The following is a 27,204-nucleotide window of genomic DNA, read 5'->3' as shown; positions in this document are numbered from 1 at the left end:
AAGATTTTTTTTAAGGCCCTCAGTCTCGGTGAAAAATGATTGGTCATCACTGGATTATAGCTTGGATTTTGATGTAAATACAATTCAAAATATTCTAAAAAAAATTGTCTAAGATTTTTATTGAATATTTTTACATATATTTCACTTCTTTTCCATATCTTTATACATATAGGTTTACGTAAAAACTTTATTTTATTCACTAACATCAATCTATAATTAATGATTGATTTTTATAATAATTTATAAACACACGGCTGTAGATTTTAACGCCTTTAGGTCATTCACTTTCAAAAATAACTGGCAACTATACCCACATGATTTTACACATACATTCGTAGTTATTATTAAATACACCAATAATACTACCTATATAAATTAAATTATAATATTATAATACTTAATTAGTTAATTCATAAATTTATCAAAGTATTCTTTAACTGAATTTTTATTTTAATCTTACTTTTGGGTATTATATAAAAAGTAGGCATACTAGGTATGTCTAAAAATAAAACCTTTTATTATATGAATTAATAGTGAATAGTGATCGTATATAGATACAGTACCTACATTATAGTAAGTATAAACTAAATATTTAATATGTGTAACAGTAATATATCCGACGAGATATTATCGTTATTTATAAATGTATAACACCTACCTACCCTAATATATATACTAATATATAATAGAACAAAATTGTGACAGTACATACAATTTTAACTATTTTTAAATACTTTTAAAGATATTAATAAACTATCTAGACATTTTGTTTTTTCTAAACTCAAAATTAATAATTTACATACGTGTACCTAATCATACAAATTTTTATCAAAAAAAAAAAATCCAATTTGGTCTAAATAAGTACTAAAATTAGGTGATTTAAAATTTAATAATTTCCATTATACCATAACCAAATTATACTCTCTACTAGTCTCTACTATTATTAAAATAATAATAATAATAATAATAATATTAAATGTTTTCTCTTTGTGTAGGTATTATTTAGAAAACGCCAGATACCCGTTATTTAAGGGGCTTAATATAGGCAATTTTAGAAATTTTTAGAATAATTAAAATGTTTTAATCTTAAATATATTTAAATACTAATTCAAATTATTTAATGTTTTGAAAGTAGACCTGGGTTAGTACTAACAATGGTTATAGCGTAATAATGAGATGAGATTATAAACTAAAACGGTTTTGCTTGAGATAAACTTAAGAGTACCTACCTACATTATTTGCAGTGCATTTAACAAATGTTCACACTACATAAAATGAAACTTAATTTGTACCTTAGCATTTTTATTTTTTTGATAACTAACGAAATAATGTTTATAAACAAATGAAAAAACAACAAAAAAAATTAATCTGTATGAATGAATAATTTTGATATTCATTAAATTATCAAAAGAATAAAAAAACTTAGAGATAAATTAATTTTAAATGTGTGATAAAAATTTGGTAAGGTTAAGATATAGGTACATTTACAGCCATCCTGATAGTAGCACACCGCGCTCACTGTGAATAGTGAATAAATAAATAATAGTTTATTCCGTGCAACACCATTTACATGAATAGATGACGGCTAACGTACTATAGCGTGCCCTTAACTGCTAATATAAAATGTATTTTTAATTTTAGATTTTTTCCATTTAATTATGTTTGGTACAATACTATATATATAATACATAATATTAAATATTAATATTAAATTATAATATAATATACATACAAATAACTCACTATAAATACAATATTTCATAATTATTATATAATTTGCAAACTTCTTATTGTATAAGACTTACAGCCTACAGGTGCTATTTGTAATTGCCTATACATTTTGGTGTAAAAATTATGTGTAAAGACTTTCGACCAGTGATAACGGCTAAACTTACCGACTGAATAATAATAAAATTAAGTACTTACGGACTACGGTGAAAACTGGGAATTTGTTTTCATAATTGTGATTATATCTCTAAATTATTTGTAATGTGGCTATGAAAATGTATTATAAACATTTTAATTAAATTTGAAATCTCAGTAAATTGTAATCACAGCAGTCGGGTACATAAAAATACTATCTTATATATATATATTTTAAATTTTTTATACCTTTAATTTTTGACTATGTTGTCATCACGATTAAAAAAATAGTTATTATTTTATTAAGTAATCTATAGTCGTGGCTGTAATAGTGATTGTCCTTTTGTTGGAGTTTCCCGGTTTCATAATTCGGACGTCTTCTTATCCCAAACACTAGATAGCGTATACAACTACAATTTTTGAGGTTATTGTTATTCTACAAAGTATTATGCTTGTCATTTTATCAAAAGGAACTTTAAATTTATGTAGTTCTACTATTAGCTATTATTATTATGAGATTTTTATAAAATATTTTATATTATTTTATAATTGGTTTATATATTACCTTTGTGAAAATAAATTCTGAATAAGCGCATACATTGGATACACTATAGGTAAGTTCAATTTCAAAAATCACTATTCATCATTTTATTCTTTAGTTATTTGTTAATAAATATTTTGTTATGTTTAAATGTATTGATAAATATAAATATAAATAATAATATTTTATTCATTGTATCTACATTATTTAAAATGTGTTGTTAGTTTCATTATTTTTAGGATATAGGTATTGATATTGTTATGTTAAATAATATTGATAATATAACTTTGAATTCATTATTGTTATTTTTGTAGGCATTTGTACATTTTTTATTTTTTTTTTTTTCTAGAACAATGTCGACTAATAAATCGCCTATATCCAAAGTGATAGTTCACCCATTGGTATTGCTGAGTGTTGTTGATCATTTTACCCGACTTGGAAAAATCGGCAATCAAAAACGAGTAGTAGGTGTATTACTTGGTTCTTGGCAGCAAAACAAAGAACTTGATATTTCTAATAGTTTTGCACTGCCATTTGATGAAGACGATAAAAACAAGTCTGTGTGGTTCCTCGATCATGACTATCTTGAAAATATGTATGGTATGTTCAAGAAAGTAAATTCTCGTGAAAAAGTAGTTGGTTGGTATCACACTGGTCCTAAACTTCACCAAAATGATATTGCTATCAATGAATTAGTACGCCAGTACTGTGTAAACAATACATCTGTCATGGTAATTGTTGATGTTAAACCCAAAGATGTTGGTATACCTACTGAAGCCTACCGTGTTGTGGAACAAATTCATGACGATGGATTACCGCCATCAAAGACGTTGGAACACATTGCTAGTGAAATTGGAGCAGAAGAAGCTGAAGAGGTTGGTGTTGAACATCTACTTAGAGATATTAAAGACTCGACTAGTGGTTCCTTAAGCCAACGTGTTGCCAACATAATATTTGGTGTTCGAGGTCTGTATAAACAAATGGTTGATATTAGAGATTATTTACAACAAGTCGTTGATGGGAAATTACCGGTTAATCATCAAATTATTTATCAACTGCAAGAAATATTTAATCTCTTACCAGACGTAGAAAAAGATACTTTGGTTGCTGCAATGCACGTTAAAGTAAATGATCATATGCTTGCTGTGTATTTAGCAACTACTATTAGGACCATTATCGCATTGCACAATTTAATCAACAATAAGATTGCTAACAGTGATGATGAAAAGAAACAATTAAGGGAACCATAAGAAAAAAAAGATGAAGTTGCAAAGAAGAAAGAAATCAAAGCAAAATAGATCGATAATATGATTCAATTATGTAATATAATTGTAAATAATTATCTTTATAATATTTTTTCTTTTTTTTTTGTCTCAAGTTTTGCAAAAATCAGACACCTAACACTTAAATTTTTATTTTATTATAATTATTTTGTTTACGACAATGTATATTGGTATTTTTTTATTTTAAATCCTTGTTTTTTTTTTATCATTATTATTAGTTTATAATATCTCAGATTAACTGTGCAACTGTGCCTATTGAAATAATTTTATAACCAAACAAAAAAATAAATATATTTTCTTCTGCTAAAATCATATATGATTATGATTTAATTTAAAAATGTTGTATTCTTAACTTGCATATTTTCAAAGTTTAATTAAATATATAATAACATTTATAGTTATAAGTTTTCTGTGAAAAAAATGAAGCTTCAAATTTATGTATAGGATGATCATTATACAACCAAATTTAAGTGAAATATTTAGAAATAGTCCAATATATTATATAGTTTTTTTTTTAAACATATATATATTTCATTAAATATAACAGCATATAAATTGAATATAGTATAAAAGTAGTTTAATCAATTATAAGATATAAGATTATTTCGAGTATTTCTAACTGATTATAATTTACTCCAATTGAGTATTTAAATTAACAATTAATTATTTGAATAAAGAAACCACTAAATAATTCTTTAAATTAGAATTATGAAAATATAAAATAAAGTTCCATCAATAATCAATGGATGCATCTTTCATCAGTTTATACCTGTTATACTTTTTATTCACTTACCATAATATATACTTAATGTTTGATTTTGACACATTATGTGTAAAAATATGAATATTATGGGAAATGCATTAAAACTTGGTATAAAAAATATAACTAGGATATGTATTGATTTATATAATGATTTGTATTAATATTGTATTAGTAGGTATTGTCGTTTTTGTACTAAATATTAACTATGAAATACAGCATATTAAGTACCTCTTTAAATGTATACATATTGTATAGTAATAAGTCATAAGATTATTTATAAACATCTTGCTTTTTAAATCTCTTGTTTGATAAAAAAAATTTTCCAATCCATAATTTATATAAAAAAAAAATTATGTACATAATACGTATGTAATATTAATCAGTAAAATGTTAAAATACACTAAGTTAAGACTTAATGTTAAACTCAATGGATTATTTAAATAATAAATTATCAAAAATTAAACACAATGTTTCCATTATTTAAAATATATTTTCAGATAATGTGTATAATTTAAGAAAGTTAAAATAGTATGTTTTGTTAAATATTGAATTGAATCACATATTATAAATAAAAAGTTACATAACAAATAGAACATTAAAAAAATAAAGAAGTACTGAAGTTTTAGTAAAATTAAAGCATCCTTAATTAATAAGATTAATGTAAATTTTTCAGATACAATAAAATGAAAAAAAATACAATCTACTTATTTAATTAATTTTTTAACACTAATTAAAAACATAATTTATTCATAAAAAAGATCAATACGACAATACCATTCTTTTAACAGCCCAAATTCAAATAAATTATAAGTAAACATACATAATATTTACTGAATAGTGAATGATATGGAAAATATTTACAATAACATTTCATATTATAAACATACAAACAAATTGGTGTCACTAAAACAAATATAATAAAAAGATATAATAATAGTTGGTTATAAACTTATAAATTAAGGATTGAAGTTGAAAAATTAAAGTTGTTTTTATTAAGATAATGAAAAAGTTAGTCATAATATAATTAATTTGGATCTTTTGTTAATAATAATTAATTATGTTTTTAAAAATTATAACACTGTTACAAGAAATTCTATCGGATATAATATCCAATACTGCAATACATAATATTATATAATATATTATTTTCTTCCAATTTTAATAATGTTAAAACAATTACACACGGCGTTTCGGGTAGGCTATTACAAGTACATCACTGATATAACTTCGTTTTACTTTCATTAAATATTTAGCCTATAGACAATAAATATTGTTATACGCTAACTATTGATAACTATATTTTTTATAGTATAAGCACTATGTTTACGTTTTCTGTTCCAAAAAGAATATATTGACCGTATATTTGGTGACAATAAAAGGCATGTTCTAACTAAAAATTCACCATCTATAAAAAATTAAAAACACAAAATATTTTAATCGCGTACAACTGAAATGCGCTTTATAAGACTGTAACGATGTATCGCAGTTGATACGGGTAACAGATGGTGTTTGAGAATGAATACAATTTTGAATTTACCAACGCTGTTGGCAAACTCCGCTGTTTGAACTTCCTTTGTTTTGTATGCGCAAAGTTAAACGAATTGAATCCAATCGTCGAGCTTATTAAAAATATATTGAAATTATCAATTCCAGTTTAGAGTATTATAAAAATATAAAATACATGAGTTACCTTATTGGAAATAATTAGGACATAGATTACTGGGAAACATATTAAAGAGGCTCAATGTTTATCATTGGGGAATAGGTCACTACTATAATATTTATTATGCATTCATGCGTATTCTATACAATATTAATTAAAAACCGTTTAAATTTTTATTATAATATGTATAGATATAATGCAATTCATCATATCATTATATTATAAAAAAAAACTTATTACTAAGCGTAGTAGTATAATAACATGCAATATTGATATTAATAACTAATAATTTTATAATAATATTGATCAACATACAATCAGTAGGTACATATACTTGACTATTACAAATGTTATACATAATATTTATTAACTAAGTACCCATATTTTTGTTTTTCGTATTTTTAAATTTATTATAAAGTAGGTGTGCGGTTGTGATACTACAAATACCTAACATATTATTATAAATATTTCCGTATTTTGATATTATCTTAAATAATATTATTATTTATAAGTGATAGTCGATATGCGTGAATTTATATGTATTTCTAGGTTCGAAACCTAATTTGTCATCGTTTTAATCACGACAACCGTTATAAATTTATTAATTTTACTCTAGGATATAGATAAATATTTTAAAAGTGATTTAAATAATTTGATTAAACACATGACTGTTGTTTAAAACGTAAATCGTTATTAACAGAAAAATTCATATAAAACGTTGGACTTGAAAAGACGATATAGTTTTCAGAGAACATATTAAAAGAAATTGTTAGAAAATAACAACAGCCAAACTTGGAATTCAAATCACATATGTACACACATGAGACGTGAATATACAAACAAATTAGATACAATAAGAATAAGATGTACCAAACATATCAATCACTGTGAGCTGACAATACCCTTTTCACGTATTTTTAACTATATTGGACGCATTTTGGAGATATCTAAATAATATATTTAACAAACATAAAAACAAATGAATCGTCTCGATTCTCCTAACCTTGAAACAATAGCTTAGAAAATATTAAATAATGTTGGCATTGCATCAAAAAATATTCGGTTATTTATAAACACGCATGATACATCATACATTCAATACTTAGTTAAAAGTTTATTTCATCTTTACTAGTAAATCATGAAAGTTTATTAGATAATACGCTAAAATAAAAATAAAAATTTAGATTACACATTCACACATAACATGTCTATATATATTATTTATTATCAATAATAATATCATGTCAGTTATAGTGCCTATAGCTTATATATTTACCTATCTATTTTTATGTTTATATTTGTGCACGTCTTTAACGGATGATTAACAATATTGTCAATATTAATAATGTAGTGTACATTTTCCTCAATAATTGTTATACGAGTACATTATAATATAGGACTGCAAATACGACTCAATTATGTTTAAATTAAAAAAATAAATAAATATTTATGTGGCTTGTATAGTTGTATTATCTATTAATAATTATTATACAAATCATTCCCGAAAAAACGTTAACTAAAAATAATACGAGTTATATTGAAAAACTTTAAAAAATACGAGATATACAAGTTAAAAAAAAAAACAATGTATATAATTCAATTACGTACGTATCTCAAATACATCACTTACTGTCCAGTTCTATATAAATTATTATAAATTAATAATAATAATAATAATAATACATAAAACATAGTATTCGTACCTACGCCAGACGTCGACGACGTATAAGCATTATACCGCGCATGAGTTTTTTTTTAAAAATCGTTCAAAATCACATGATATGGTACCTATACTTTGTAATACTGTATCAAAACAGACTGTTGAAAAAAAAAATCACTATAAATACAACACGCGTGGTACTTGGTTATAGATACCACATCGAAATCTCGAATCGCTGCTCTCAATGAGGAAATGTTTAAAAATTCTTATAAGTCAGTCGTTCGATAAAATTAATTCAACTCAAAACGTATAGCCTCCATGCGAAAAAAATTGTTGTTTTGCTGTGCATCGCGCGAGAAAAAACATTTAAAAAAATAAGTGTATAACAATATCAAATCCTATTTGTATGCAGTGAGGAAAAATTCCAATGGAATGCATGGCCACGCGTTTGTTATATATTTCGTGTTACCTTTATCGTTGAACACACTGTATACGTATATATACAATACCTACAATGGTGAAAAGGAACGCACAATGATCGTCATCGGTGACGGAGGTGGAGGGCCGGCACAACGTAACGGTTGTTGAGCCAGCTGCATATGCCATTGCGGCGGCTCTCAGAGTGGTGGCAGTGGAGCTTTTTGCTGCCGCCCGCGTTCGCGCGCACTAGCCCCGTCGCTCGCTCGTTCGTTTGTCCTCTTATTCAAAATTATTATTGCCACACCGTGTCACATTTACCCCCTACCCCCATCATGCGACAAATACTACTTATACCAATACTACCCGCCACTACCCGTAGGAAACTACTATATTCACTATACTATAATAATCGCACCACTGTCTCCCAATGTCCGGGGTGAGTATATTGAAAGATAAAAAAACGCAGCTGTTGTTTTGCATAATATGTTATAATTTTTTTTTTATATATACCTATACTATATAATATTAATTATTTATTAGTAGTTTCGAAATGTTTCGGCACATCGAGTGCTATTATACAATTATTTGTATACAACAATTACGACCAATATTTAAAATATTTGACATGAAGATGGTAATGATAGCTAACTAAGGTTAATGTCGTTAATATAGTATGAATGATGTAGGTATAATGTTAGGTATATATTGTATATAATATAATATACACTTTAACGCTTAAACTGCTATACCGTTTTACCGAATATTGGTTTATATAAGCATGCAATACAATATTATTTATAAATTATTAAAAGGCAATATTTGTGTGTGTATAAGTGATCCATAGCCGAGTCTTTCGCACTAGTGGTTTTGAAATTCGGTACACACTCCGCACTCGTAACTAAGTAGGTACGTTTTTTAGGTTACACATTACACCAAATACCAATGATCATATTGATTATATATTATAATACATTAATACGCATATAATATATTATTGGAGGACATTTTACATGTTAAGAACGAAGTATACAGTATAAATATAATAGATAATAGGCATTTGTTGTATTAATTTTGTTATTTATTTTAAATTTAAGTATATTTATATTTTACTAATATTGGGACTTCATATAAAATTATATAATTTATGAAGTAACAGTGTAACACTATACCACACTGCACAATGATAATAAATGTGTACCTACACCGTTACAACTGCAGCAGTGTTATCTGTAATTTTTATTTGAAGACTTGAAGTAAGTACCTTTTGGCTACTAGTAACCTGATATGCAATACAATTTTTAAATTTAAAAAATAAAAATAATAATAACATAGATTTATATTATACACACTAACAAAAAGTATCTCTAATTTATTTTATTTCCATTTTAAAATAATTGTACTTTTAAAGAAATGACACATTCAAAATTAAAATTGTAATCATTTTATTATCAATTATTATTTTTTTTTTATATATATAAATTTATAAGAATATGTATGAATAAAATAATTGTCAAAATTTGATACGACTTCTCGTAAAATAAAAGTTTAACCTTTTTTTTTTTTATTTATTTTTAACTTAACCTTTGAGGATTTTGAAAAATGTTTTGAAATATCTATGCATTTTATAATGATCATTATTTTTTATTATATATTATATTTATCTGAATTCAGAATTTCTAATATATACTTATAGTTTAGTTTCCAAAACGTTTTGATGTTTTGAATACACTGTATATATTTATATAGGTACATATAAATAAATAGTACATTTGCGTTTCTTCGTTATTTTGTTTTTTAAACAATGTAGGTATATTGATCTATTCGTACAATGTAATACATACGTTGAGTGGTAGCATTTTCTGTGGACTCAATTTATATGCATATAGTATATACCTATATAAATATATAGTTAATGGTCCTTAACTAGTTAACTCCTTAATAATAATATACACTTCACATTATAATATACGTTATACGCAGTGTATAGACCTCCATGATTGGTATTTTTTTTTTATAATAAAAATAATAAAATCACATCATATACATTATACTTTAATGATATAATATTATGATGTTTGTATAGCAGTCTAATTTTTCCACTTGTCTTGTCTATCGATAGTATAGTATATAAAATATATAATAAAGATTAATTTAACTGTATGTGTAATAAATATAGTTTACGCTATTATATGTATTTGCAGGATTTATATAGCAGTGATGCGTAACGCATATTTTTATTGATTTTATAGATTTTTGTAAAGAAAAGGGTACATTTATCGATTTTTAGAATCTCGAACATTGCCCATACATAATATTTTATGGTTTATATAAATTTTCTTAGGAAATAATAATATAAAATAATTATTATGCCAATAAATAACGCCATTTGTTAAGGTTAAGACTCTCTCTGATTATCCGATACACGCAGCCTGGCGTGAATTCAGGGGGGGGGCACCAACAAAATAAAGTTATATTATAAATTGTATTATTTATTATTTTTAAATAAAAACAATAATATCGATACTTTCCGCTATTGTCGTACAATAATAAATTGGTAGTTGGTTATCGATATTCGATAATAATTATTATTAGATCGCTATTCATGATTAACTTTATATTTTTATTTTATTTATATTTATAAGAAATTAATGTTGTTTTTAAGTTAATATTTAATAAATACTGATGTTTGAAAAAAAGTTAGCTCTAATAAATTAAATAGAAAGGTGTAACAATTTTTTTTCAAGCACCCCTTGTTAAAATTTTCTGGATCCGCGCCTGCACGCAATTCATTGACGTATAGATATTATGGTGCACAGTGACGGCACTATGCCACTATGCGTATTTTGGGGCTCTGGACAATATTTTTGGTGAGGCTCTTGATGATTATGGAACTAGATGGTAAATACTTAATAATAATAATAATAATAATAATAAAAGTAGACACGGAGCCCCGGTCATTTGTATGGAGTCCGCCCCCCCCCCCTAATGCCGTCACTAATGGTGCAAATATCCAAATTATAATAATATAATCTTCTATTCATTTATATGATGATTCAATATTTAATAGATCAATTAACTTGATAAAATTTCAACAATAATATTCTATAATTTCATAAATATATTGCTTTATTTAATATTATTATTTAGCTTAATGATAAATGCCAGAGAGTGTACACTGTACATTATACAGTTATAGTTTGAGATTTTGCAGTCATATTAACTATTAATAGGTATGTATTATTTAATACGTGTCTTATTTTGTGAATTTTATTTTTGGCTGTATTGACAACAATCTTCTTTCACATTTAACTTTTTTTTGTGCATTTTATATCATTTCATTTTAGCTTATATTAGTCATATTACTTCTGATTCATGTAGAGATATCAAATATTTTATACAAATATTTATATATTTTATAATTTTTTTATCAAAACTCTTGTTTGCAATGTATATACAAAGCATCCCTTGAGAATTTACCCATTGCGATATCTTCTGCAAAAATAATAGAGATATGATCATTTTGGTTTTTTTTTATAAGATTCACAAGGACAAAAACTACAAATATTTCATATTTTAATTTTAATTTATTTTAATATTTTGGTAATAAAGTTAAAAAATATATTTTTTTATTTAATTATTTTCAAAAAAAAATTGAAGATAGCCATTTTGTAGAGATCATTTTTCTGAAAATATTGACGTTTCAACATTTTAATTTCATTAATCTCCTGATTTTTAATATTTTTTCTAGTTTCAAAAAAAACTTTGAATTATTTAATACGATATAGTGGTGGGTATTATTGTCATATAACATCATGTGGCCTACGTGCTCGTACGACCGGCGAACGCTTTCAGTGTTTTTCTCGAAACTAGAAAAATATTAAATATCAGGATTCAGGAGATTAATGAAATTATATTATTTCAGGAGATATCGCAATAAGTAAATCCTCACTGGAACTCTGTATAATATGAATATATTATACATATTATATAAATATATAATATACCTAACCTAACCTATCTACAATATTATTTGTACACATGCTACTTTATTCTGAAATAATGATGATATATTATACATTATATATAGATAGTAATTGTAGTGTAATTTGTTATCATTGAGTATAATTAAAAATGCATACAAGAATGATCGTTTACAAACTTACAGTAGGTAACACTAACAATAATTAAATTTAATAAAATAAATCTAATAAATATAGAACAAAAAGAACAGTTTTTGAATATTTTTAATGAAATGTATCCTGAGTACAAATTTGAATATTTAAAAAAGTATATCTTTAGGATATATATTTTTCACCACTAATTTTTTTTAGTTTTATAATAATATTGAAAATTAACGTTAGCTAGTAATTAGTGTAATATATAATATATACATCAATATAATAAATTCTTCAATTTTATTTAATTAATAAGTAATAATATATCTATACATAAGTTAAAAAGCATACGTGATAAAATACTTTTTTTAAATAGTATTAGAATGAAAAAAATTGCTTAAAACTTTTATTTGAATATATTTAAGGAATACTTGATAAAACTATAAAATAGATACCTAGGTATACGAAAAACAATAATTTAAATAATTATGCAGAGCCAATAAGGAGTCTACTATGAATCAAGACTTACCAAAAATATTGCATATAACTTATAATAATTCAATACTGATATCCTACGGTAAAAATGTAGAATTATTATGTAAATTTATCATAATATAAAATACAAATAATAAATATATATTAAAATTAGGTAGCCAAAATATCTTTAAAACGGTTAGATTTAAAATCTCTACGGTTATAACTTTTTAAATATAAATTATAATAATTATTTTATAGAGAACCAACTAGCAATTATATCAAATTTTCTATTTTAGAAACCATTCTCAAAGCTGAAGTTTGGAACAAATTTCTATCTGAAAAACGCTATGACAGACATACAAAATATAAACATCATATTGTAAAACTAATATACCTATCTATTTTTCGCTCTGCTCAGAATCTAAAATTTCACACGCTTAAAAATTGTTGTAATAATAACTTTGGAGAAATGCAGAATTATTTAAAAATAAAATTATCATAAATATATTGTACTTATACGTTTACCATACGTATCATATAAAGCATAATATTTTACAACTGTATCTTATTCATTTTATTTAAATATCTTATGTTTTTAGACTATAATATATAGATGGCTTAAGATTTTAAACTTTAGAATACCTATTTGAGATAATTAGTACAAAATAAATTTCTTCGTATAAATACGCCCAATTATAACGCTGAAAAAAGTTTGATGCCCATTTAGACTATAGTATAATATTATATAGGTAATTATAATAATAATTTTAACCATGCGACTATGTGAGTGTAGTGTTCTCCGATAGTCTTGCTCTTGATAAAATAATATTATTACTATGGTAATATATTTTTATTTGATGTTTGTACCCCATTAATCGTTATGTGTGAAAAAAAATAAAACAATTATTATACAAATACGATAATATAACTATAGGTTATAGAATTTGAAATGAGTCACATATTGAACAGATAATCAGCAAAATAGCAGAAGCTGAAAGGTCAAATATTATTATATAATAATTATAGGTAATATGTATGTATTAAATGCTACTTTATACTAAAAATTAACAGTCAAAAAATAAAAACACATGCTTACAACTTTTTTTATACAGAAGTCACATATTATTATGTTACACTACCGCTGAGGAAGCGGGGAGTTGAATAGTGAATAATATATATTATATATTATATAATACCTACTTTTTAATTAATTTAAAAAAAGCTACGAGTTAAATATAAAAATAATATTGAAATAAACCTATATTAAATCATTTTTTAACATGACTTTCAAAAAATTATAAAATCCACTTTAAAAGTATAAAGTTAAATTTTATTCATCATGTACTCTCATAATACAATATCCTTATATTTCCAAGTGACCCACTCAATTCGAGGTATACGTTATAATTTGCAACGTATCTAATTTCAACAATACGATCAATAAAGCAATGCATCAGTAAAGCGGTTTTGAATAGGTACTGACTTAAATTCAGTGCATGTAAAATTTACTCGAGATTTTTTTAGTTTTTAATTGTATCCCTCTAAATCGAGTAATTATACTTGACAGACTAAAAAAAATTATATTGGGCCGTGTTACTAAATAGGTTTGTTAAAATATCGTAGTTACTACCAGAAAATTTTAATACATACAATATTATATTGTTTTCAGTACAGTTTTATTTCTGTTAATTAGTAATGCCAGTAATGGTGATATGAACAAAAAGATTTGTTTTATTTAAAAATGATTATGTAATTATAACAGAATAAAATTTTTAATTTACTTTTGTACAATTTTATGAGATAAAAATAAAAATGAAGTGAATTTTATCATATCGGCCTCCGTGGTGAATTCAAATCTGTTTGAAGATTTTTATCGATCTGGAAACAAAATAGTCTGAATTATTGAACTTATACAATGATAGTAAAAAAACATATACAATTTCTTATCTCCTTTAATAATTATTTTCAAATATTTAAAGTTGTTTGTGATTTACTGTTATCTGTTTTTACTAAATACAATTATAACTATGATAATTATTTAGAATGTCCACACTCCATTTAAAAAGTAGGTATTAAAAGTACCTATCCATTTTAAGTTATAAATACCACTTTGGTATATTTATAGGTATTATACTTAATTATAAAAAATACGATTACTGATTATTAGGCTCGGAAGTTGATGCATTTTGCATTTCTTTTTGGAACTTTTTAGACAATGCTCTCCTGGCCACAAATGTGTTTCTTTACCATGTGAATCTGAACAACTAATTTTTATTTTGCATTTTTTGGTTAATGAGTGATTATACATAAGGTTAAGTTATTAGATTTAGATATGTACATTTATATATACATATTACGGGCATAACCGTTTTCCTCCAAGATGACCCTCGCCCGTTATCATCATGGTTTTTTACCGCAAAAAAAAATTAATGAATTATTTAATATTGTTTTTGAGTCTTTTGAGAGCCTCTTCAGTCTTCACCTCTTGTATCAGTTATATCCCACGTTATTTATTTATTTTTTTATTGGAAAAAAATCAAACATAAACTACAGATTAGATATTACGATTAGTCATAGATTTTATTAACTTACTTCGTCTAACTGTCTAAGCTTATGCAACTTGTGGTGGAGATAGAGAAATTACTACAAAGTTATTATTATTATTATTTCATCGCAGCGTTATCCGCGGATAATTGACCATTGACAGGTTGTTAGTTTGGCCTGCGATAACATAAACGAAAATTTAAAAAAAAAATTCAATTATGTCGGAGAATATTGAAATGATATCAAGTAACCGTGGACACTGGACATATTATAAATTATAATACTAATTTACAATATTTTTAATTTATACATGACGTATGTTGCGTATATACATCTAAAAACAGCATTACTCGATGGAGGTGCTATAATAAACAATGCGCTGCTAAAATGTAAACGAAAAATAATTAGGAGTAAGATAAGATATAAATAATAGTTTATGATTAATATATACGTGAAACAAGGTGAATCCCATACATCGTAAATCGTAATCATTATTATTATTATTTGACGGATTTGGATTTATGGGGTCACTATTTAGGTTAACTAAATGGTTGATTATTTACATTTATTATTTTACCACTGACAATGGTTAGGTTAGATTAGGTTAGTTTTATGTTAGTTAAAATAATTGTATGGATAAATAATCGAATAGACAAGTATTTTGTATAATATGTATAGTGTATAGTGTATACATATAATATATACATCACATCAACACTCAACAGAGACGTTATAATATCGTTATTAATTTTGATTAACTGAATATATTATTGCATAGTTTTACAGATATAAATTAAATATTATTAAAATGTAACTCCAATAAATGGTAGAATCTCATTTGTCAAGTAGTGCGGTTTCATAAAAACTGCTTATAAAAACATAATTATAAAAGAATTTTCTATACATATTACATTTTCCAGCTTTTTGATCAAAACAATTTTTTATCAAAATTTATAAAAATAAAACTAAAAAAAACTTGATTTGGAAATAATAACTACAAATAGTTTAAAATTAGTCTAAATATTTTGAAATTACTGCAATTATGTATAAAAATAATACCTACTTAATTAAAGTAAGAATGCCGAATGGCGAATGTTTCAAGTTACTATGATTGATCTACGATAATATTTTTTGAGTTACAATAATAAATAAAATAACAAAAATCGTTTGTGGTAAAAAAAGTTTAAAAATCTTATATAACATTTTTATGCTTTTTAACATTATATGATTTTATATATCTACCATTCTTGCCTACCTGCCTAATAACATTTGCAAAATAAAAATAAATAAGTAAGACCTATAGGCTATAATACCTATGTTTATTAAAAATTGCTGTTTTTTTAAGAAAAACACATTAATTAATTTTGTATTATGTAATAAAATAATTTATAACTTTAAAATTGCAAATAGGTAATTACAAATTGTATGTAGGTACTTAGGACTTAGTGAAAAATTATTCGAAATATTATGGGGGTATGGGAGGCAAAATCCTCCACGGATCTATGTCTAAAATTTGTCCAGCCCCCTAAGTAAAAATTTGTAATCACAACTATGTTAGAGGTCCATTTAAAAATTAAAGAAGTTTTCGAGGACCATTAAAAATCAAAATGTAATATTTTTGGTAATCCATAACAAAGTAAAACAAAACTAAAAAACAAAACATTAAATAAAACTAATGAAAATACTTCAGTATTTTAAGTGAATTTATTTTATATTTAATTACGTGCATTTAAAAGGTACCTTAATTATATTTCTTATAACATTTGAGTTCAAATTATTGTTTTGTCATGCCACACCTCGTTTTTCTATAAATTTAATAATAATATAACAAAAACTAATCATATTATATCATTATGACGATTTAGGTAATTATTATTTATTTGATCACTCGAACAATAATAAAAATCTATACAAGTGCTGTCGTGCTGTCGCGTGCACTGTGTACCATGACGTGTACCAGGCACGAATGATCTTCGTCCTACGAGTCTACGACTCTTACGGTTAAATAGCGATAAAACGTCCAACTCGTCCAAGGTCTAGTCATGTATATTGTTTAATAGATATATCTATTATTAATAAGACACTACGAGCTACGACGAATGACGATTATGATTCCTAGTAGAGGTACTTAGTATTTACGTATTACTACTTACTAGTACTACCTAACATTTACGTTGTATTTCAGAAACTGCTTTTTTGACATCCCTAGCAACTGGTGGTATGGATATAACATTCCGGGCAATTGGTAGGTATAAATCAGCGAAGGAAACGAGCTGCTAAACGCGGTCGAACTGTTTATGGAGGGAATATCGTAACGTATGGACTATGGAGGTACAGCAGCAGTTTGTAGTAGACAGAAGTACCGAACGGATGACGCGATAACAGCAATATTATTGAGAACTATATTAGATAATATGTAATTACGTAGTGGTAGTACGTAGTACCTATTGTAATTTATAGTAGTAGGGCACTGGGCAATAGTAGTAACTAGTAAGTACCTACCTAGTAACTAATGAGTAATGACTGTTGTGACTTAACTTATTTTGTATTGATACCAACGGATGTCTGATACAGTCCTTCAAAATCGTCATCAATAACGTATTCTTATTACTTGTCCATAGTTGTCTATGAATTAACAGTTGTACGTTTGTTGGTTAGGTTAGATAGGCACGACTGTTGTAGCGTAGATCGTCCGTAGAACAAAGCGCGTGACGTTTGTTTGTAAGTGTCATTGATATTACGTAATGTCAATTCTTTGTTCATAAACATTAATCTATAGATCAAGTACATAACAATATATTATTAATAGGTAGGTAATATTGTTGTTACCGTGTCGACATAAAACTTAATATTTCATAGTACTACGGTTTTTAAATACCAAGAGCACACTACTTATTTTACATCTGTTGTATCATTTGAAAACAACATACCTATCGTCGGACAAGGTAAAAACATTAAAAGAAACAGTTCCGGTTTTCAACCGACCCATCATTCATCAATATGGAAAATGTGAGTACACGTCACAATTTCGATTTTCTTTAGCAGCCATCGATTTTTAATGTTTGTGATTATTGTTGCAGGATGGTGAGTGTGCAGGTGGGGTGTCCTTAGAGGGCAGCATCCAGGAGCCAGAGAAGATCAGTGGTGAAGTGGAAGTCTTGGAGCCTGAGGACAAGACCAAATTCAGACTGACTTTGGAGCCTATCATGATGCTATTGCTACTGGGAGTAAATGTCAGCAGTGAGTGCTTTTGTCATTTGACATATTATACATATATTGTTTTAAACAAAAACAGTATTTGAGGTCTGAGTTAATATTATATTATGTTGATATCAGCAGCTCAGCACACTCTTTGTTTTCTTTGGCAACGCATTCACACAAATTAATTTTTGTTCATGTCTTGGTAAAATACAAACATTTTTAATGGTATAACACAGGGTTCAACAACCTGCAGCTCTTTCGATCTTAAGTTGCATCTCTCTCGGTCCATAGTCTATACGAAAAATAATTATTTTATTAGGTATCAAAAAAAAATGTATATTATTTTACCTAACCTACATAGGCTATCGTGATGAACTAAAATTAAAAGTGTGTACAAAACTTTCCAAATGTATGCAAACCCAATGCTCACATTGATGTAACCATACATCTATTATTCAATAATTGTATTATCTATTATTATTGCTAAAATACTTGAATATGTTTTGTCTAAAAATAATTGTATGTTTTTGCATAAATATTATTTTGTGTATAAATTACTTTATTTTAAATCGAAAATCAATTATAATCGTACATAAGCAAATACTAAAATATTGAAACAAACATTTTTTAGGGTTTTTTTAAAACTTGAAAATTATGTAAATTGTAACTTTTGGCTCTGCTGTCTCAAAAGGTTGCCAACCTCTGGTATAACGTATTGATTTGTCTAAATATTGTCTCAAAGCAATTTTTAATATTCTGTTAAATCGTATTTTTATTTTTAAAGTTGAATATTAAATCAAATAATAGTTAAATAGATAACTGATAGGTATTTATGTTGCATATGAGTCTTAGAGATAAAAACAAATACTATGCTGACATCCTCTTCACAGCCTTGTCTTGCATTTTCCTAATCTAACCTATCTGGTTTTTGTTAATCAGCCTTTTGCTGTCAACTAGAACTTTTTTGCTGAAAAAACTGGACAAGTTAATGATTTTTTTTTAACTTGATTAAGTTAATAAGAGGACCTGCATGTGTTGTCTTCATCTTATACACCTATAACATGGCACATTTTTGTTCAGTAGAATTAATTTTGTGTGATTAGCTTATCAAACTTAAAGGTGAGAAGATTATCTGTGTTTTTTGTCGGCTTTATGCAATATTTTAGTTTTTAAGCGAATTATGAATAATTTACGTACTCACAACTCACTTAAAAATTAAAATATCTTAAAAATCCAACGAAAGTATGTAATAATCTTCTCACCTTTAAGTTTGATAATAGGTCATTTCAGTCTAATATTTAAGTTATCACACAAAATTAACCTAACCTACTTAACGAAAATTATCCATGTTATATGTTTGTAAGACAAAGACAACACATGTAGGTATGACACCCTCTTAATATGTATTAATAAGAAAAAACTAATATAATTCTTGGTTAATTAAGTTAAGTTTAAAGTTAATACTCAATATTTTTAACTAAAAAAAAACAGTTCTCACCAAACATTACTTAACATTTTTTAACATGAAAACAAAATCAATTAAATAAACTTCTCTAAATGAAGATTTAAGTTGTTGATTTTACGTTAATTAAAAATGTAGTTAATAGTTTTAATAATAAAAGTTAATTTGATTGAAACCCAAAAGTAACTAGTTAAGTTAATAGTTAAAATAAAATAAGCTTTTTAACTCATTAATACCCAATTTAACAACTAGAATATTGGTAAATACCAATTTTATCTGAAGAAAATCTGTTAAATGTATTATTTATAATTTTAGTGATGGTGCAGACTAACCTAATTGAAGAACGTGTATGCCTCCATAGTGATCTTGGAAAAAATAAGTCTGTGAATTGTTATAATATGACTGCTGCAGAACAAGAAATAGTTCAACCAGCTGTGGCAGATTTGCAGATGATTAAAAATCTTATCGAAACATTGGTGCCTTGTGTAACTGCATTGTTTTTAGGTCCATGGAGTGATATAAATGGTCGTTTGCCTTTGTTTTTAGCAGCGATCTCAGGTGAGAAAAAATATTAAAAAAATTTACTTGTATATTATATTAATTGAAAATATGATCTTTTAAATTAAAGGTATAGTAGTTTCTAACTGTATGTACTGTGTATTTTCTACAATACCTAGTCTACCTCCAGTTATGTTTTTGCTGTGCAGCATACCTGTTGCTATAAGTGGTGGTGGTGGTGCATTGTTTATAGCTTCATTTTGTTATATTGTTGACATTACTGATTTCAAAACAAGAGCTTTCAGGTAACAAATTTCATTTATTGAATTAAAATTTTTAGATTTCTAAAGGTTTAATGAACATTTTATAATAATTATAGTATTTATACAGTGGTTCTCAATTGGGGTGACATGGACCCAGCTTAATAGTGACACAAAATTTCCATCATGGTCAAATTTCCCATTAGATTTATACAAATAATTATTTCTTTTTATTTGCCACTTTAAAGTTTAAATGTCAACGTTTATTGAATTCAGAAACTCAAATAAAGTATATACTTATTATTTTTCTGCGTACTGTATTCTTTTTCAATAAAATAATGATTCTAAATATATAGTTAAGATTGTTTATTATATTTATCTCAGGGTGATGCAGTGTTAGATTCTAGTAATTTAAGGTTTTTGTAGATCTTTGTATAGACCACTTATTTAGACAAATTCTAATTATATTATTCTGGTTTAGTTGAAATTCATGAAGTATACTATCAACTAAACCAAAAGTTCTCAAAATTTTTATGGTACGGCCTTTGGAAATTTTTGAATTTTTGGCGATCCACAATAATATCAAATAACTTTTTTTATATAATGTTAAAAAAATTGTATTATTTAAAAATATAACAGACCTACTAAAAATATAATCTTGACAAGAGAATTAATCTAATTTTAATTATTTTTTTTTAATATTTTGGCAAAATTATTGAGTAAGGATATTGATCTATAATTATTAACATTTTTGCAATCCCCAGCTTTGAGAATAGGTTTGCTACTTTATGATGTTCTGGAAAGATGCATTAAAAATATGTACTAGCAGAATTATGATAAGTTCAATAATGTGTTGTTTTCAAAATTATCAACTAAGCTTATAATATCTGAGTTTTCTATTTTTTTTAATAAACAAAAGAAATATTTTTAGAATCGTAGAGTTGTAACAATATTACGTAATTTTTAGTAAAAAAACTAGAGATCTCAGCTATCTTCTTACCTACATTGATAAAGAGTTCAATGAAAATATTAGCCATCAACTTTGGATCTTTGTTAGTATCATATAGCTCACTATATACTCGTAGTTCTTTAATTATAATTAGTTTTAGCATAAGTAATTTCATTTATGAGTGACCAGGTAGCTTTGAGATTATTGTCTGATATGATTTTTGTTTGTAATATACCAGCATATATTAAAGTAATTAAGTTTTCACTATTGTGAATAAATATATGATCGAGACATGAATGATTCTGGTCATTTGTTAGCCTAGTATATAAGTTTATAAAAAATTCTTAACTGTTACCTGTTAATAAATCAAAATTATTTAGTGTATTGTCCCCAATTATATTTACGTTTGTGTATAGTTATTATGCACTAATTAGATACTAATATCAGATGAAACTATGAAAGTGACCTATCACCTATACAAACATAAAGTAATAAAGTAGATTAACATAAATCTTTAAAAGAGAGTTTAACAATATTAGTTTCAAATGTTTCAATGTATATTCCTGTATAATATAAGAAAAAATATAAATTAAAATTAAATTGGTACTTTTTGGTTATCCTACTGCAACAACTAGCGCGGTGGCTGAGAATACCGATTCCGTTATCGACCGTTATTATACTCTGTGCTGTATGATAAAAATAAATAATAATAATAATATTCTTTATTTTTATAAATAATTACTGATAAACTTATAAAAATTGTAAAACATAAGTACCAAAAATATAATTAATTTTAATATATATGAATAATGGTACCTGTTGTATTTTTACATCATCAATTTTAAAGAAACCTTCCTATAGCTGTGATGAGAATTAAAAAAAACTTGGGCTTAACTGACAAACTTTCTTGACTATTTCTGTTTATAAAATACCTCACTAACAATTAAAGAACAAAAAACTGCTCTACAGGCCACAGGGGATGCCATAGCTTACTCTGCATTCTCCTTACGCACTTAACTTAAAAATAAAGTAGATAATGAGATTAGAAACAGAAACAGATAAACAAGTGAGAAAACGCCCAATTTGTATCCAATAATCAACCCCCAAAAGATAACTGTATTACCATTACATTATAAGTATTTTTAAATTATACTATTTAAATGTAGTTTACTTTTAAATAACAACTTATATGTAATATAATAATTTATTTTTATCTATAGATTAGGTGTATTACAAACATTTATATCTTTGGGCTCAATTATTGGATCAATACTAAGTCCTATGTTAAACAGCAAATCGTCTACCTATGCTTTTGCCTTAAGTGCAATGTCCACAATCGCTGGACTTCTTTACACATCTCTTTTTCTCAAAGAAACCGTTATCATAAAAAAAGTATGTTTATCAATTTTAATATTTTTATTTTCTAAATTAAAAGTAGAAATTAAGTTTTATTTGAAACATTTTTTTGAGAGATTCTGTGCTTGGTAAAAAAATATATAGTTTTGTAATTATTGCGTTTTTAATTTTATCTTGTTTATTTTCAGGGTATAAATACAAAACTTTTCAATCTCAGTCTAGTAAAAAATATGTGGGAAACTGTTGTCAAAAAAAGATTTGGATATTTGAGATGCATAATTATTCTTTCTGCTGTGGTATTAACTTTTAATATAGCTATTATATTAGGTTAGTACTTAGCTTATTTATTTATTTACAATCAATTAATATAAAAATATTCTTACACTTAAAACAAAATTGTTCAATATAAATACCAATTTAAAATCATGTAGACAAATATACTTATATTCAACATTAATATTGTATTTAATTTTAGGTGAAGATTCATTGATGTATTTGTACCTACAAAAACAATTTTCATGGACTTTAGAAAATTACACTTTATTTAATGCTTATTCAACATTATTAAGTGGTTTGTATTGTTTGTAGTGTATTTCAGTCAATATTTTATGAACTATAAGGCATCAATGAAGCATTTATTTATTTTTTAGCTAGTATTCCTGCGATTGGATTGTATGTATTGAGCACTAAACTTGAAATACCAGACATGTATCTTGCTACAGCTGCTACAGGACTACGAATCATAGAAAAAGTTTGTTTAGCTTACTCACAATATACATGGCAATTTTATTTAGCAAAGATTTTTGGTTGTGTGGTATTTACCAGTGAACCATTAGTTCGGTCTCAATTATCCAAGAGTTTTCCATCAGAAGATTTAGGTAAACTACAACAAATAAATAATAAGCCATTTTTAAATTTATCTTTTGATTATTATAGTAATAATAATTTACAGGTAAAATATATGCGTTCATAAGCGTGATCGAAGGTTTTGGTACATTAGTTGGTTCTCCAATATATACCACGGCGTATAATATGACAATTCATAATTTTGCCAATTTTATATTTCTCCTATCATCAGTATTTGGCACATTTGTTTTAGGCTTATACATGTAAGTTATTTTAAATTTAAATAATGAACAATAAATGATTTTCTTTATTATTATTCTTTGTATAAAAAACGTTGAAAATATTTTAAAAATAATATAGTTTAACTATAACTATAAAAATAATATTTTTATAGTTATAAGACAGTTACAGCATTGTCCCTGATTAATTATATTGGCTAATCAATTTTTTTGTTTCAAAGTATCTGAGCAATCAAATTGAACCTAGTTTGTAAAATGTATTGTACAGCAATGGAAAAAAATCAAATAATTTTTGAATAGTTTTTATCTTCAGAAAAATCTTTTTAAAAGTATTGAATGAAAATATTTGATTTAGCATTATATATTCTTCAATTTCTATGACTTATTCTTTCATTACTGTCTACTACCTATTTAAATGATCTATACTAATGACAGTATAAAGTTTTTTTTTTCACTCAAGGTGGATTAAATTAAATTGACATTGTTTCTATCCACATTGTTATCCTTGCTACTATTATATATTTTTATAAATTATTTCACTGATTTCCTCTTGTAAAATATGAAGTATTCACAATTAAGTTTATTAAATAAAAATGTCTGTAAATGTAAACTATTTTTATTTAGCTTGACTGCCTTTATTATTCTTTTATTATTAACCAATTTTACTCTGATAAATGGTTTATAAATGTTGTCTGCGGTTACCTTTTTATTCATCAACTTAATGCAATTTTTATTTTTTCAGAATTATATTGTTCTTACTTTCAAAAAGTTTCAAAACAGAAGATTTATTAATTGTAAACTAATTATCGAACAAAGAAAATACATTTTTTTTTTTTTTTGTAACAAGTTTACCCAATCATTTTATATTGTATATTTAGTGAAGATTTATTTAATTTAAACAAATTGAACACATTTATATTATAGTTGAACACTTACTTTATATTTAAATACATGTTTAAAAATTGTATTTATTTATTTAATGATATTAAATTTTAAGACTAATGATAATATTATTATCAAAGATTATGCATGACAACCTATAATATATATATTATAAAAATTCTCAAATTTTGATACTCATGAAATGTTTTATATGATATAGTATCTGTGATCTTTTTTTACTTTTTATGAATTCAAATGTATGTAATATATATTAATATATATTTTTAATTATTTTTCTATTGTATCTTATATCATTGTTATATTATATATTTTATTTTTTATTAACTTAGAAATTAAAATTAAATATGTTTTATAATAAATCTTTTAATTATTAATTATATAATATTATTTTAGATTCTGAACGGAGTGATGAATGAATTAATTTTACAATTATGTATATGTTATTTATTATTTTTGTGTCTTAGAGTGGTAATAGTGCTTTGATTTTTGACTTCAGAACTTCTTTGAAAAGGAAAATTAATTTAGTTAGTACGTTTTTGGAGGGAGGGGGGGTTAAAAGTAAAATAATTCCAGTAATTTTCAAAAGTGTCAGGAAAGATCTTAAAAAAATGAAGGAAAAACGGGAATTCTTATGCATAATCAGTTTTCGACAAAATCGATTTTTTGAATTCCACATGGTCCTGTTGGTAGAAGCACCATCAGAAGTTAATCCGATTACTTCTCCTTCTGAATTTTCAATTAGTAAAATTGCTTTGACAAATAACTTGGCCAGATCAACTCCTATGTATAATAAAATCTATATAAACAATTATCTTTAGTCATTAATATAGTGTTTAGCATATTATATAGGACCATGTGAAGTAAAAACAGCAATAGGTTGTGCCACATTTTCACCAAAACTTGACCACATAAAAACTAATACATTATTAGCTTTCAGATCGCTTTTTTGTTTTGATTCTATTTCATCTCCACAAACTAAAAAATTAAATCATGTTGACATTTTAGGAACATTACTATTTTCCAAAATTTGACTCAAATTAGCATCTGATACTTTTAAATTCTGAACGGAGTATATATTGATTTACAATGATGTGTTTTTTTTTTTTTTTTGTTTCTTTCATCACGTTTTGGAGTACCTAGTAATAGTTCTTTGATTTTTTTACGAAATAAAATAAAATAACGATATATTACAATTTAAATATAGGTAATAAATTATTATTAATAATATAAATTATAATATATCCTACTAGTTTTCCTAGACTGACAAATCATCTCCGTTCAGAATCGTTTTTGTAGATAATGATACCTGTCATTGCATTCAAATTTAACACATTCATTATAGTGACCTACTCATCTCTATCTCTACTATACAGCATAGTGATATCCACTTGCCCACCTTTTTTTATTATGGCTATAAAATAATATGTATTTTATTTTATTAAAGTAACAAGTAAAATCTGTAATAAACACTAATATTAAAATATTTTGCTAGCACTTATGTAGTAGTATTTTATAAATTATAACATATATTTTATAAAGGGAGACAATACTAGGATCGCACTATTCATTTAATTGGTTATCTATTCTAGTTGTAGATTAACGAAGAAATCACTAGCCACTAGGTGGTATCTATTATTAAAGTTTTAATTATTCATCAAATATATCTTTTAATTTTTATTTAAACATGAATTAATTTTTTGTTGAAGATGAGCTAAAATTATAAAACAATATATAACTGTTAATATTTTATAGGTTATTATTATTATTTTTTTTTAGTATAATTATATGGGTTTGGAGGACGTTTCACCCGCATAGAAAATTTGTATTCAGTAGAATTGATTTTAAATTTAAAATATAAAATTTAAACTTTTATATTAAGGCGCCTGGTGCTAATGCGATTTTGTCTTCAAAAACATGATTTGCGGGAATAATGATACTGCCTTGTAGAATTAACCAAATTTGATTATTATTTTTTTAATTGACAGAGAAAAATATTCTACAGCCCGCATCAAACTTCTTTTTTCAATATTTTGATCTCAAACTTAATAATAAGTCTTTAAAAAAAAAGACAATTTTTATCTTTTTTTATTAATTATTTTATACTATTATATAAAATCAAATAAAAAATTTGAGTTTGATGCGGGGTGTAGAATATTGTTGT

The 27,204-nt window shown here is 25.3% G+C and overlaps 2 protein-coding genes and 1 long non-coding RNA gene across 3 annotated transcripts; 2 read left to right on the top strand and 1 right to left on the bottom strand.

Annotated features, from left to right (window-relative positions):
* The first annotated feature begins 2,327 nt into the window (after window positions 1-2,327).
* On the top strand, window positions 2,328-4,017 carry LOC132927679 (26S proteasome non-ATPase regulatory subunit 7-like). The gene is made up of 2 exons (XM_060992258.1): window positions 2,328-2,477; window positions 2,754-4,017. Exon 2 carries the CDS (start codon window positions 2,758-2,760, stop codon window positions 3,652-3,654), a length of 897 nt encoding a protein of 298 aa, XP_060848241.1. The 5' UTR covers window positions 2,328-2,477; window positions 2,754-2,757; the 3' UTR covers window positions 3,655-4,017.
* Window positions 4,018-14,459: 10,442 nt separating this feature from the next.
* LOC132926521 (uncharacterized) lies at window positions 14,460-17,618 on the bottom strand. Its single transcript, XR_009661459.1, has 3 exons — window positions 17,483-17,618; window positions 15,378-15,506; window positions 14,460-14,663 (listed from the first exon to the last, which is right to left on the bottom strand). It is a non-coding gene; the product is annotated as an uncharacterized LOC132926521 (long non-coding RNA).
* A 257-nt stretch (window positions 17,619-17,875) lies between these two features.
* LOC132926520 (probable peptidoglycan muropeptide transporter SLC46) lies at window positions 17,876-25,444 on the top strand. Its single transcript, XM_060990884.1, has 11 exons — window positions 17,876-18,050; window positions 18,139-18,338; window positions 18,410-18,569; window positions 20,308-20,550; window positions 20,621-20,795; window positions 22,920-23,091; window positions 23,244-23,382; window positions 23,531-23,626; window positions 23,706-23,933; window positions 24,008-24,164; window positions 24,883-25,444. Exons 2-11 carry the CDS (start codon window positions 18,330-18,332, stop codon window positions 24,941-24,943), a joined length of 1,440 nt encoding a protein of 479 aa, XP_060846867.1. The 5' UTR covers window positions 17,876-18,050; window positions 18,139-18,329; the 3' UTR covers window positions 24,944-25,444.
* Window positions 25,445-27,204: the final 1,760 nt, after the last annotated feature.

Source organism: Rhopalosiphum padi, chromosome 3, assembly GCF_020882245.1.
Source record: "Rhopalosiphum padi isolate XX-2018 chromosome 3, ASM2088224v1, whole genome shotgun sequence".
NCBI classification, from domain to species: Eukaryota; Metazoa; Arthropoda; class Insecta; order Hemiptera; family Aphididae; genus Rhopalosiphum; species Rhopalosiphum padi.
Note: the sequence above shows the minus strand (reverse complement) of the source record. Positions and strands in the feature narration are given on the sequence as shown.

Excerpts from the sequence above, each read along its gene's own strand:
- LOC132927679 (XM_060992258.1), top strand. The coding sequence starts at position 2,758 with ATGTCGACTAATAAATCGCCTATATCCAAAGTGATAGTTCACCCATTG.
- LOC132926520 (XM_060990884.1), top strand. Across the intron at positions 18,570-20,307 it reads ACTGGGAGTAAATGTCAGCA|TGATGGTGCAGACTAACCTA; the intron begins GTGAGTGCTTTT and ends TTATAATTTTAG. Across the intron at positions 23,092-23,243 it reads AAACCGTTATCATAAAAAAA|GGTATAAATACAAAACTTTT; the intron begins GTATGTTTATCA and ends GTTTATTTTCAG.